Source organism: Abrus precatorius, unplaced genomic scaffold, assembly GCF_003935025.1.
Source record: "Abrus precatorius isolate BTA unplaced genomic scaffold, Abrus_2018 Scaffold3, whole genome shotgun sequence".
Classification (NCBI taxonomy): domain Eukaryota; kingdom Viridiplantae; phylum Streptophyta; class Magnoliopsida; order Fabales; family Fabaceae; genus Abrus; species Abrus precatorius.
The window spans coordinates 24,346,673-24,362,408 of NW_020874373.1; the positions used below are offsets into that span (position 1 = coordinate 24,346,673).

Sequence of the window (15,736 nt, forward strand, 5' to 3'; positions counted from 1 at the left end):
CATTGAATAGCTATAGCCCAATGTTTAACAGGTATCCATCCCACGAACAATAAATCCTTTGGCACATTCAAGATTCAACTCCAGTTACGACTTCCCCTCGGCCGGGCATCTTCCCTCTTGCTTTGCTTGAGTTTCTCACTATGGACCGATTGCTATCGCTTAACTCGGAACTCCCTTAGTGCTTCACTTTCTTTAGTAGTAGACTAATCGAGAGGTCTATGAAATGCTATATGGATAGGGTGATTCTTTATTCATGTAATTCCTGCCAAGAAAGGAAAGGGAAGAAAAAGGCTCTCCAAGCATGCATATGCTGAAAGACGCAATCATATAATTTTGGCCGAGTATAGTCATTTTTTCCTTGTGGATGTTGATTATTATTTCGTAATTTTCTTGATTGAGCAACATGAGCGTTGATTCTTTCTTTTGCTTAAACTTAGCTTCTGTTATTGATTTTCATTAATTGTGGATATGATTTAAGTTGACCTAAAAAGTTGAATTTAAATTTACTATACAAGGTATAATAGAATCGGTTGATACGAGAAGAATGAAAATAATAAAACAAGAGAAAGGGGTGGCCGTTATTGATGAGTTTTCTTGTTTCAATGTTTTGAGAATCAGTCTGAATGATCACCATGAACTGAGTGTTAAGCTTTCCACTGCTATGATTTCTTTTCTTTATCATATTGCTAAGAAATCATTATTGGCTTAAGCTCATGGAAAACATGTGCGCAAGTTTATCTTTCATTTATTATTGTCTTGTCAATTTTCATTTACCTTATTATTTTGTAGTATTCATGTAGGTTAGTAAGTGGGATTGAGAAAATTAGAAAATAGGCAAATGATGTTAATCACAAATATGAGAAAGGAATAATTAAGCCCATGCAGAGATCTAAGTTTTGAATTGGTTTGCTTTAATCTATTCATATTGTTAGTAACAATGCATAACATCTAAGTCATTTGTTCTATTATTGTAACTTTCAGGTAAATTTCGATAGTTTGTATGAATTTAGCTTACAAACTAAAAGTGTGTAAAAATTTAAAATTTATGAATTTATAATTTGGTTTAAAATTTGTTAGTACAAAATTTGAAATTTTAGGAGATAGACTAAAATTTTATTACGATAAATTTTGCACCATTATAAGCTCATGATTTAATTGATAGCGGTAAATTTTTATTCTTTTTTATTTTTCTATTTTCACAAAATATTATTACTTTATCATTCTGATGTTGAAAAATCAAATGCGTAAGAATTTTTCTCATTTTATGATAAAATAAATAAACAAATTTCATTTTAAAAATTTGTGTTAAAATAAAATAAACAAATCAATTGTTATGATTCATGTAATGATTTATAATAGTAATGTATAAAATAGTCTATCATTATTAGCAAAAAAAAAAATAAAAATTCTATCATTCCCATGTTATAAATTACAAGAGTATCAATTTAGCTACATTATCCGTATTCTATGCATGTAAATTATCTTAAATTTTAAATAAAATTAATAACAATGATATATAGATTACTCTATCATTCACAAATTGTACAAACATAAAACTAAATTGTTCATCTACTTTTCAAAAAAAAAATAAAGTTGAATGAAAGTCTCTTGACAAAAATAAAGAGAGAGGATTTAATTAAAAACAAAAAAGTTGAAAGAGAGAAAGAGTTAAAAGGAATGGAATTAGTGACAAGGTAAAGTTGAATAGTTCATGGGACAAGTTTGAGAGAGAGAAATTGTGAGTTGATAGAATTTTTTTTAAAATTGAACATCAAAGTGTTTTAACACACAAATTAAATTTCTCACTTTAAAGTCTTCATCCAAACACATTCTTACTTTATATATCTTAAGATATTTTAAAATTCACATCTTTTTGTTATTTATAAACGTGTGACATTTAATATCTAAAAAAAATATTTAAGTTTAAAGAGACTTATAAAAAAGTATTTAGATAATAATAATTAGTGTATTTAATGATCTTCACGATGAAACTCTTAAAACTTGATGTGACCGTGAGTTCATAAATTTCTAACATATACATCTCTCTCTATCTCTTTGATCATTTATAGTTAACTTCAAAGATTTCTAGAATTGAGATTGTTTTTTTCAAAAGACAAACTTCCTAAAAAGTTTCTAAAAATTATATAATGTTTGGGAATTCTTTTAAGAGTTAAAAAAAATAAATTTAAACTAACTTCCTGTATTTTTGTATATATTTCTTTTAATAAAATATAAAAAATTATGTACTAATTTTAGTGAAAAATTTAAATGTTATATATATACATACAAATAAAAATTTTGTAGCTTTTGGAATTTTTTTATATGCCCCACAATCTTTTCTCTCTTTCTGTCCTCTTTAATAAAATATATGCCTACATAGTCTTTAATTGCATAAAAACCATATAAAATATATTAAATAGTCAATTAAAATATAATTAAATTAAAAATGTATAACTATTACAATTTCATTAATATTTTATTTTATTTCACTCAATTGAATAGAAACATAGAACTTAGTTTTTTAAAGGTGTTCAATATGATTTTACAAAAAAATCAATAGAAAAAAAATATATATACCAAGTTTTTGTAGAATCCAATAGTATAAAGGTTTTTCTTGTGTATTTTAGCAAATATTTTTGTTGGTATAAATACGAAATTAACCCTTAAATTACGAATAGTAATGAAATAAATTATATTTTTAAGCAAATATTAAAATTAAATTTCTAACATTATACATAAATTTATGTGAGTTACAGTTCATCAAACACTTAAAATTTTTAATTTTTAAGAGAAAGCCTTCCTCTGTACACAAAAATCTAATAAAGAAAGTAGGCCAATAGCTTGATTACCATTAGAAAGTGTCATACCGAATGGATGTGATGGAAACTTTTAAAAATCTAATTTTTGGCTCAGTATCACCAATCTAATTTGACTTTTCCGAGCATTATTTTTTGACTTTTTGGGTTGGCATCTTATCACCAATTGGCATGCAAAGTGCAAACGTGTTTGAGACAGGGTATAGCGGCAATTTAACTAAAATCTGAAAACACAGCCGCATAAAGTTAAATTTTCTTCATGGAGGCACTTTGCTATCATCATTTACTTCACCCGATTAACTATCATTCCATATGTTGCTAACAAAATCGTTAGTGTCTTTGCTTATATTTCCCACCTTTGCTTACCTATGCTTCTATCTTCACCATTTCCAGCACCAGCTTCAAGACAGTATATTTAGCTCTCATCTCATATTGTCTTTCTACTTTCAAAATTAGTCCAATCAAATATTGGGGAAGGAGACTCGATGTGCTGTTCACTTGTTTAAAATAGTTTAAGCAATTTTAGACTTAAAAAAAATACTCTTATTTATATATTATTCTATTTGAAATCTAGATTCACTAAAATTGTGTCAGAAAGTAAATATTTAGTTTCATTTTTATTAATTTGTTTAAACAAAAATATAAAAAACGATAAATTTTTTTATACAAAATTAGTTTAAGCAAATTTTATATTTTTTTCTTTTCTTATCCTTAAAAAAAATGTAAAATTTATAATTTTTTTTTATTTTTTATATTTTCTTTTAAGTCTATTTTTATTTAAACGAAAATAAAATAGATCTCTAGTTTCTGCTGCAACTAGAGTGAATTTGTTGTTAACCCATTAATCCGACTTCATATCTTAACAATAGGAGACCATAAGTAATATATAACTTGATTACTATTTTCTTTTCACTCCAAATACCCCTTTTAAAGTGTGAGATATTGGAATTGAGGAATTCTCTATTATTGAACTCCTGTCCTTAAAAGAAAACTTGAGGCGATCGACTTATATTTATATTATATACCTATAACATAATTTAAGAGGAATGATATATGAATTCTCTAACAGATGGGATAAGTGGATACCTATAACCATAGAGAGGTGTGCTCATAACAAAAAAAGGATGGAATGCTATAATCAGGATAATTATGCGATAAAAAGTGGTAAGAAGTACTGGATTACAGCTATTCAAGTTTAACTAAGAACCTGGACAGCAAGTAAAACGTAACTCTGGACTCGAAAGTTTCATGTATGCATTAGAAAGTTTGCATCAATAGATAATAGGAAAATGACAAAATATAAATTTCTGTCTGACAACCAATAAAAAATGATCTGGATAGCAAGTTTAAACTTTGACAAGCTAAATCTGATATAATTGTTTGAATAAAAAGGGGTAGATGTTGGGTTTTTTTTAAAGAGTATTAGGTAGGTAGTCTTAGAATGAGTAAGATATCACAATGTAACCCTAAAACCTTAAGGAAATGAGTATATGGGTCCATCTTTTTATAAACTCCTAACTTACTCATATCTCATTCTATGTGAAACTCAATTCACACTTGATTCCAACATTAGAGAACAGTTATAAATATTATTGTAGAAATAGTATGGATAATACTTTTTAATATCAAGCAAGAATCAATACTCTTTAGCAACACACAATGCAATATGAATAGCATATTTATTTTTGGACAGCAAACATACATTTTAACAGCAAATTGAGTGAGTAAACTTTTCTTTTTTAATTTACTGAGAACTTCCCTTGAACAGAATAATCATAAAATGTACAGTATGGCAAGGTAAAGTAAAGAAGGGTCAATCTATGATAGCAAAAGAGAATGACACGAAAATATTTACCTTTTCATAAGCACATAACTTTCTCAAGGTTTCCTACAATATCAATATAATTTAAACAGGTACTTTGAAATAAATGATCCCTACTTGAGTAGCATTATTGCTTAACAGTAAACACTGAACCAAAACCAATTTTAGAAGGTGTGTTAGGATTTAATTACAAGGTATGTGACTTCAGTCCCACATTAGAAGTATGGCATTTTAATGTGGGTTTATGAAGTCTTAGGTGTTCTAATTACAATATGGTTAGCTTAGTTTTGTGACGTGATTCCCTCGAAGTTCTTATCAATGTACCTATAACAATTAATCTTCAAGCCTACAGAAACTACAGTATGTATCTTTACTAAAATCTGAACATAAACCAAAGTATTTTAAGTTATAACAATAAACTATTTGGTACTGTGTTAGTCACAATTGATCTTCTATTTCTGGAAACAAAGTCCCAAAAGAAGATTTATCATACAAATTTTATTATTATTTTTAATTCTGGCACATTGTCAAATCCAACTTTTTTTAATAGGGCGATATTGGGAGAGTTTGCTCTTCCAATTTCCAAGTTGTTCAATGGTGAATCACCTACTATCTAAGATCAGAAAACATGGATGGATTATATGATCTAGGGTCATCAGTGAATCTCATTTATTTTGTTTTGCTCTGAGGAACATCATAAAAGCAGTGATAATATATAACATGTAATTCGACCTTAAGAGAGAATGAGAGATTCAGAATTCTATTAGGAAAATATGTCATGCCCATAAACTATAATAAACCCATCATGTAACATAGACAAACCCTCCAAATAAAGACAGATCATGCTCACAAGGAAAGTTCAATGGCAACAGTCCAACAATATCAAAGGCATGATATTAAAAATAAATAAATATATTAGTGGATCTCTTGAACTACATAAAATCTCAACAACTTTGGTCCTGTGTGTATAATTTTTTCCCCTGAAATTGAAAATAATTCGCTTTCACCTGATGTGTATCGTAAAGTGTGCTTGAATTGATTTTGGCCATAAATATTTGTTTTCTAAAGTGTATTTTCTTCTTCCAGCGATAACCCAAACAGGCTCTTAATGTGCGAAATTCAAAAAGTTGCAATTATATTTACAAATTTACAACATTCATATAGAGAAATAAATTGTTATAGAGAAATTTTCCAAAGGGCTCAGCTTAATTAATCCACAAAGCATAATGTATACTCTATTACATAAGGTTAGGCATCAATAAGCTAACATGATAACCGTGAATTTTTTTAAGTAAACATATAAATTCAAGAATTAGCTGAGATTGAATTTTAGATCCCTTTAGTAGATTTTTATTAGTCTGTTTTTAATTAAATTAATAACAATTAACAAATAACATTTGAATGAAAATATAGAAAAGAAGAACAACTGTACATAAATACCAAAGAACAAATAGAAAGAATACTAAGAAAATGTAATTGTTGATATCTTTCTGTTAAGGTTTGGCGTGTGCATAGAATATTTGGCAATTTTTAAAATACAAAGTGTCTAAGTTACGAAGTCATCTCTATCTTAATATCTAAAGACTTATTTATAAATTAATACCAAAGTAATTGCCCAAATAGTTGAACCTCATTGCTTATGTTCCATAATTTTGTCACATGTCTCAATTTGCAACTCCTAATTACTACTTCTAACATGTCGAACTAATTAACATTTACACACTAAGAATTGAACATTTTTAAAAAAATATTATTCTATCATCTTTGAAGTCTTTGAAATTAGACAATCCACCTTTAGGAATAGCTTGAACAAATCTTGTGATGAAAAATTCTTTGACATATTCTTGATCCACAATTATCAATGATAATGTATTTTGAAGACACCTTGATAAAACCTCTTTTTACAAACTTGGTAATCCATTTCAATACATTACAATGTATTCTTGATCCCAACACTTTGTCATCGAACTTTTAATTTGCAGGAGTTATCCATACCGATTTGCACAAAAATTCATTAAAATGTTACCCTCTTTACAACTAAAAAATCAATGTTTTCTTAGTCATACTTGCAAGAAACTTGTTGAAATGTCACCTTCTTTTTTACCAAAAAATAAATGTTTCCTTAATCATACTGTATATAAGAAACTTGTCAAAATTTCTGCTTTGACTATAAATGTTAGGATGGTCAAATTATATATAAAAAAAAACATCACAAAATCCATTAGCTCAACTTATAATTTTTTGAGAAGAAATGATAAATCACCGTTATAGATTATCTTTTTGACAAAAAAACAAAGAAGCTTAAATGAACCTTAAATAAGGTAAAATTTATTTTGAGTAATCTTTATCATATTTCTTACCTTTACAAAGACTTGGAAAAGAAAAATCAATGAAATGTTTTTGTTTGTACGGACAAATGATTGAGAAAATAAGTGGAGGAGTTGAAAATTAACTCCAACGTATATTCTAATAAATTTTCAATATATTACATAAGTAGTTTTAACTTTAGATAAACCTAAGGTACAAATAAAAATTATAAAAAAGATTGAGTAGACACATGTAAAGTAAAATGTGCCACGCTGTAGTAAAGTTGTTTCTAAATAACGTATAATTTTAGAAATGAAGGATATTGGTTTAAGCGGTTGAAATGAAGCAACATGTTTATTAAGGTTTAGTTGGTGTTTATATGTTACTTGTTAAGATAATTGTATAGTTATTAAACTATTCAACTTACTTATTTGAACATATATAGTTGACTCCTAAAACAGGTTTTCACGAAATATTTTGATTAAAAATAAATACTAAAACTCAAATATTGTTATTTGATAAGTTTATTGAGTGCTGAATGAATATATGTTTAAAATAACTTAAGGCATTTTACTTTTACAAATAGTTAATAATATTTTTTAAATTATTAATGTAAATTATAACTTAGTGCATACTTGGCTTAAAATGGAATATACTTCTCCTCTTCCGGAACTTTTGATTTCCATTATCTTGCAATTCTGGTCAATATGCAAAGATTGGCTCAAAACGACGACGAAAAATGTGTAGAAAAATTGAAGAGAGTCTAGTTTAAGTTAAAGCAATTTCAATTCATCAAGATCATTCTATTTGGTAATTGTTGGTGAGTTAGAAATTGATTTTACAAATGCGTCAAGATCAAATCAATTTCATTCAAAACATTTCATAATAAAAACAGAACTAAGAAAAGATAGTTGGATAAAGTCTAAATTCAACTTCTCCGTTCGGATAATTTTTCACCAGCTGCCAGATGTTGTTCTATTTCTTGACGTTGATTTCTCCAAATTAGTAACGTAAATGACATTTCTAACCATTTATGCATGCTACTCTACTTTCATGTTGCTAAATTACACTGTTTTTCTAATGTGTGCAAAGGGCATATTATAAAAATTTATATATGATAAATTATTAAAGAATATAATATTAATATTTCTTACGTGCATGCTTGTATATTTGTATACGATGGAAACTCCTCAGTGACAATTTTTCAAACACAAATTTTTAGATTAAACTTCAGACCATGTGCTTGAGGGATCTGAGTACTTTCTAGTTTTCCACCCGAACCAACACGTTTAGCAATGACGTTAACTTATTTCATGATTGAGATCCATGACAAAGTAAAAGAGTAAGAAGATAACAACTACTTCATGCTACTTTGCTCTTACCCCACCTCATAATTGACATCATTTAAAATTTTTTATAGAATGAAAGGACATCTTAACTGTTTTCACGCAATGGATACATGAATTAATAGAACTACAGAACAAGTTCCATGAAGATTTTTCAAATCCACATTATGTTGGATGCAACCACTCTCACACAACAACAGCATAGCATGTGGGAGATAGTATACATCCAGGGTCCTCAAATCATTATTAGCAAGAGCATGCATGTTATAATGATATATTTTTTTTAAGAGTGCAAATGCTAAAGCACATCTCTTGATGATGCATCAGAAGAAGATTTCTCTGGTTGCTTGAAACAGAGTCTTCACTGAAAATTCTGCCACTGCCTTGGATGAAGCATAAGCGAGTTATCCCCAAGTCAAATGAATGTAAAGATAATATACAATTTGGCACCTAAAAAATAATTACTTGTGCTACTTTGTCTTGGAAGTTTTTGTCTATGCAAGTTATTCCTTTGAGATATGAAATTGTCTACAAGTTGGCAACCTGATGTTTATAAACTTGTAAGTTAACACTTTCAAGGACTAATTTGTATAGATATGAACTTGCTGGGATCAAAGTAACACCAATTGTCATTTTCAAGGCCCAAATTGTAATTAAATCGATATATGAAACTTCCTTAATTAAATAAAATCAAAAGGAGAAAAAAATAAGCATTATATTGACATACAAAATATTTACTCATCATCATCAAAGAAATGCACAATTTCTGTCTTATCAAAGTCACAAAAAAGGCAAAAATCTAATTTGAATGGCTACTCTTTCTGCCATGCTTGCCAACATGGTGCAACCATCCAATGCCTTTGAGGGCCTTGGAGAATTTGAGAAGGTTGGGTCTCCCCATTCCTAAATTCATCTTCCCTGTAGAGAATTTCAAAGCCTGTAAACAGCACAACTTACCCTCCATATCCTCTTCTTCCTCCTCTTCCTCATCCTCACTATACTCAACTTCACTTTTCTTACCCTTCTTGGTGTTGCTCTTCTGAAGAACCTTGTTGGACTCTGCCTCGTATGTTTCCCAAAGCATGTCCATTCCTTCACTCCCATCTGCATTATGCCTTTCCTCAAAAAGCTTGCAAGCCAAGGTCCTCCTCCACTCTTTTTCCACTCTCATTGAACCAAAACTCCCAAGATTATTTCCCGTACCTTTTCCACTGTACACCCAATTGCTTTCTGGACTCCCAAGATTTGCTTCTAGTCTTTGGGATAAGGACTTCACCCTCCCAGTTGAAGCAAATGGAAATTCTCCATCACTACTATTACTATTCACTTTACTAGTGTATGTGTCTCTATTACCCATCATTTTGGATCCACTTCTCAAGGGCCATTTGTCTTTACTTTCTTCAACTTTATTGAACTCATCAATCAGTGGCTTGACTTCTTTGTCTTCCTTTTGAAAAGACATATCTTGATTATCTTCCAACACTTCATTTTCTTGGAACAAGCTTTCTAGGCTCTTAACTTCTGCAATAGGCTTAATGGCTTCAACTTCATCAACTTCCTCAACTGGGTTTTCGTCCAAGTTAACACATGTCTTTTCCACTGGACAAAAATCTTCTTCTCTTACTTCACCTGAACACTCAGCATCAACTGCTTCAAAGCTTCCTGAAGAGTCTTCCCCTGACTTTGGCTCAAAAACTTCAAAAATTGATGCTTGGAACATAACAAGATACGCTTCAACCTCACCAAGGAACCCCATTTCTTCATCTATCTCATCAGCTTTGGAGTGCAACCATGCTAGAAAAGATTGCGAAACTGAAAGCAGAATGCCCCATTTGGAGTCAGAAAGCTCAGAACTTGAACCACACTTTTCCTGAACAAGGTTGTTGGGAGTGAAAGTGAGAAGAGCAACAAGGAGAAGGGTCGTGGTGATGAACAGAGGAGAGAGAAAAGAGAGGAGCTTGAGGAGGTAAGGGGAGAAGAAGATGAAGTAGGAAAAGTACAAAGGATGAGAAAAGACGGAGAAGCAAAAATGGAAGAACATAGAGAAGAGATTTCCAGAGAACTCATTCTTCTTGTCGGAAGTGCTAGAGAAAGATAACTCAGTCATGTTTAGTTTGTGTTGGGGCCAGAGCAGAAGAGAGAAAGAAAAGAAATGGTTTTGTTTTGTTTTTGTAGCAAACTAATAACTAGGAACTAGGAATGGTGTGGTGTTGTGTGTGGGTGTGTGTGTGTGTGTGTGTGATGATTTTGCTTTTGGAGATAGAGAAGAGAGTGTGGAAGTTGGAAGTGGACGCGGCGTGAATATAGGAAGAGAGATTGGTGAGAGAGAAGAGTGAGTGATGAAGAGTAAGGAACACTTGGATTTGTGAGGAAAAAGCAACTTTAGAAACTTTTCTCCTTTCGTGTCTAATGTCTATAACCAACAACCGCGTTGGCGTTACCCACCTCTTTTTTTGGCTGTGTAATCAGAGGGAGCACCAAGGATTAATCCCAAAGATGTCACTTATCAGACTACTAATGCAATTAATCTTTCATATCTAATCACGGTTGTTGCTATAATAAACAATAATTAAGCAAGTTATCTTCTTTTTTTATGCCAGAACACGACAAAATGAACTGGGTGAGGTGAGATTTAATTCAAAGATAGTTAGAACAGAGCTTCTGCATACACACGCAAAAAACAAATTATAATATAATGTTATAATGAAATGTAACTTTGTTGATTTCGATATATAAAAAATGCGTAGACTTGAATTAATTATTGTGTATATAATATCGTATAGTTAAAATCTTATTAGAAATTTTTAAAAATAAGTTAATTTAAATATGAAGTTTGAACATGTTCTATTAGCTAAGAGTTTACTTTTTCGACAAACACATGCAAAAATATTTGTAGTTTAGAAAAAAAAAGTTTATTCATAAATTTAAATATGAAATTTATTAAAATAAACCTAAAAGAGTTTATCAACAATTATTACATATTTTTATAATCTTAAATAAGTTCTTTTGAGCATCCTCTTATTTTATTAAATATGCATTATTAGGTAACATTTGACGTTGAGACACAGCAAAATGGAACATAATGTTTTATTTTATTATCCTTAAATTATTTTAAAATATGACAAACATAGAAAAATTACGTCATTTTTTATTCCAAATTTATGTTATTTTTATTTCGTTTTAATACGTATATAAATACTACCTTCAAGATATTCAGAGTAAGGAGGGAATTACCAATTTACCATAAATTAACTCAGAATATCTTACTATTCAACCCAGTAAAATGTTTCGTGAAAGAGTGGAAAATGGAAGCAATGAATTGTATATTTCTGTAGCAACTAATTAGTGGTAATCATAATTGTTTAGACCAATTAGAGAACAAAATTATATGCAAATAAGGAATTGTCAAACTTTGTTCCATAGATAATTAGACATAAAGGTTTCCGTTAGTGTTCTGTTTTCTCCTTTGGTAGAGGGATATTATTCTGCTTTTTATCGCTTTGTTTTGCTATTAGTTTTTTAAAAGTCATTGGTGTAACTATTGGCATTTATAACATATTTTATTTTTATATTCTTAATTGGCAATGCCCCATGTATCTATGAAGCATCATACTCTGAGAATTGCTTAATTTAAATGAAGAGGAATAAATTAATGGAACCAAATGACTAAAGAAATGCATGCTTTTTATGGGATGTGCTAAAATATATTGATTGATTAGACAGAATAAAAAATTCAAAGGGTAATTTGGAAAGGGAAAAAGAAACTAAAATCTAACTAGCACAGATCATGATTTTTCCTATTTCTCAATGAATGAAGAATAATGAATGTTTATTTATAATAACGGCTCTTTGTGCAACAATCAAAACAAAGGACTACTTATTACCACAAATTGAAGCAGAAATAAGCTAAACACAATCTACCCATTGATGACAAAGCTTGAAACTTTATCCCTACGATTGAAGTTAGAATTGGAGCTGTCCCTTCCTCTTTGATTTGGCCCTATTGGCCTCCATTAATCTTATACCCCCAATTCTCTGCTTCAACTGGAATTGGATCCTCTTGTAGCAGCTGAACCTGAAAGGAAACTTGTCAACTATATTTTGTCACATTTCCATTTGATCATGTGTCTCTCATTTCTTGCTCTTTTTCAGATAAATTGATGGCGAAAATGTTACTTTGCTCCACACCTAAGAACAAAATAAGAATTCCTTCGTTGTTTTCCCTGAACAGTGTTCCATATCCTCGAGCAAAATATATCATATGAGAAATTTATTTATCTTTGTGCAGTATTCACTGGTAACTACTGTTATGAAAATATCATTGATAAAACAATTTACTCTCTACCACATCACTTTAATTTCCTCTATTCTAACAGTTTTGTCTCTAAATTTACAAAATCTTCACTTTATATTTAACTTTGTAAAATATCATTTACTTTAATTCTTTGATGTAATAAAAAAATAATAATAACACTTTATATTGCCAAGAATTAAAATAAGAGTTTCATGAAATAAGATATCAAAGTGATTAGCTTTTACAGTTTTGAAACTAAACTAATATTTACTGATACTGCTTTCATTAAGTAATAAGAAAGTGATGATCCTAAAATCTTAACGAATAAGACACCATTTACATGTTAAGAAACTAGCAGAGGCCTAAAATAAAAAAGTTTAAGTATAAGCTAACTTCACTTTGTTTTAAAGGTCTGCCACTGCCAGCAAGGTTGTGTTACCTCTGACCCAATGACAATTTAGACGAATCACATTTTCTTTATTTCTTTTAAGGTACAAGAAGGTTCTCATTTTTGTTCCACCAAAGTAAACTCAACAAGGACAAAGGCACCACTGTTGTGTGGATGCAAGTTTGCTCAAAACATGCACCAAATAAGTGAACAACGAAAAAGGGTCAAAACAAAACACATAGAGATTCTGATGAAACAAGAAAGAGAAAAAAGAAGATGGTTATGGTTTATGGTTCATAGGGCCAGTTATAATAGAAGGTGAGAGAGGGGTATGGGGTTTGGATTGATTGCACATGGGAAGCTACTCATGGCTACTCATGTGTATGCTATGCATGCTCCCCTCCTTCCCAATTTGCTTTTCTCCTTGGAAGGTCCCATATGTCTGTGGTTACACTTTTGCTTTATGTATCTTAGTCTTCAAATACATTTTTGTTTTTCACTTTTTCTTTTCTTTTTATTTCATGTTTGACTAGTAATTATTTCTCTTTGTTTCCCCTTTGGTATAGACCAGTAATTGTAATTCCTTTCTAAAGCAAAAGAAACAACAAGATCCTTCTGTTATCTCAAAGTGAAGTCACAATTTCATGAAATGAATATGTGTGAATATACAGGGTCAGGGAGAACACGATTCTTAATAATTGAAACGGGAATTAAACGACTAGTAACACAACTTTTTCATATTTCAGAACTTGGGTATCACAGAAATGCAAGTTACTGTATTTCATTTCAATCACTTTTTAGTTTAATCATGAAATTTGTCAAGATGTATATAACATATAGATATACAGACAAGATTTTTGTTATACTTTTATGATAGATGTATTCTCATTTCATCTAATTTTTAATACTTTTATAATTTTTTTTTATAAAATGTAAGATTAATTAGTCTAACGGTTGAATCGTTTTATATTATCTATTTTATTATGTATATTAAATTTCACACAATTTAAATATATTTTTAGATGTTTTATTTAAATTTTAATAACATAATACTCATTAAAATAAATAATATAATGAAATTATTTTTTTAATTTATAAAATTGATTTACTTAAAAAACTTTCAAATTAAAGATTAAATTGATAATTCTATGTTAAGTTATTAAATAGTGTAAGTATTGAATAATACATGATGCAAATGAATTTGACTTATATATAAAATTAAAAAAATAGAAGTTAATTTGTTCTTAAAAAATAACTTATAATAAAAGAATTAGTCAAATTTTATTAAAAAAAAGTCTTTTAATTATATTTCTAATTAACATGTAACATTCTTATCGATTAATGTAAGTGCATTTCTTAGTGATACAACAAGAGCTAGTTTTGAATGAATTTTATGACTTTAGAAGGTAAAATAAAAAGTTTGGATAAAGGTTTTGACTATTTATAAAGAAGAATTTAATTTTTTTAAAATTAAAAAAGACAGCATGAGTTAAACATTTTTCAAAAGAGAAGAGTGAAATTTACTAATTTAATTTAGAAATTAATTAACTAGCGATTTATCTCTTGCATTGATTGTATCCATATTTAAACTAGCTAGGGATACTTGTACGAATTTATAGTCACACAATTTATTTTAAAAGCTTTTTGTGGGCTAACAGACTTTGATGTTTTGTTGAGTGATGTCCTTTCCTTTACTACCACTTAATTGATTTCTTATATTTGGTGAAGCAGCCAACACTTTGATCTCAGGTTTTTACACAAAATTATCAATATCACACTAAACCAATTAGCATTTTAATTCTAAGTGTACACGTTTTGCCATTGCCAGTATTAAAAGCCATGAGATTTTTTAAGTGTTGCTTTAAGCATGTCCCATCTATTAAAAGTCAAGTTTTGCTAAAATGTTTTTTTTTTTTTTAATAAATGAGATGGGCAGACTTTTTTTTTGTCATGTTTATCATTAACTATAAATGATCATTTCATCAATGAATATTAACGGTTAAATTTTATTTAAACAATATTATTAAAATATTAATATACATATATTAACTTCAAATTTTCAATATTAATGTATAGATATATACTTACCATTTTTTTAATTTATGAAATATTAGATAAGATAAAATGTTATAAAAAATTATATCATTTAATATTATCAATGCATTGAATGAGATTAAATTATATTGAATAAGCATAAGTGGTCCAATAAGACTGAATATCTATGAGCAACTCAACGTTTAAATTAAATAAACTCTCGTACTGTATTGAGAAACTTAGGTTTAACCTTTACAAGAAGTAGTATATAACTAATTTTAGCTAATATGAAATATTTTAATAGATTATATATGTAAAATTTAAGAATGATTCAAAATTATTTGATATTTTATTTATATATATCAAAATTAATGTAATATATACTTTAAAAATTTATAAAATAAAAATTATAAATATTTAATTTTGACAAAATTTAATACAAATAATTTAAATAATGTATAATTATAATTCAACAATTGAATTTTTCTAAATTATTTCTATATTAAGTTATCAACGGTGTAAGAGTGAAATTTAATCTCTTTCCATATATATCAAATAAAATTATATTTTATATTAAATTATCAATTGTGTAAGAATGAAATTTGATACTTTATATAACATCGTTATGATACTTATGAATGCAACGAATCATAACGTATGAACAATAATTTTATTTATTATTTTAATATTTAAAATTGATTTATACGGTTAACATCATTTAAAATTTAG

General features: G+C 28.6%; 1 protein-coding gene across 1 annotated transcript; it reads right to left on the reverse strand.

Moving 5' to 3' along the window:
* Positions 1 to 9,090: 9,090 nt before the first annotated feature.
* LOC113862362 lies at positions 9,091 to 10,398 on the reverse strand. Its single transcript, XM_027495453.1, has one exon. The coding sequence runs from the start codon at positions 10,396 to 10,398 to the stop codon at positions 9,091 to 9,093; it is 1,308 nt and encodes a 435-aa protein (XP_027351254.1).
* Between the last annotated feature and the right edge of the window lie 5,338 nt (positions 10,399 to 15,736).

Excerpts from the sequence above, each read along its gene's own strand:
- LOC113862362 (XM_027495453.1), bottom strand. The coding sequence starts at position 10,398 with ATGACTGAGTTATCTTTCTCTAGCACTTCCGACAAGAAGAATGAGTTC.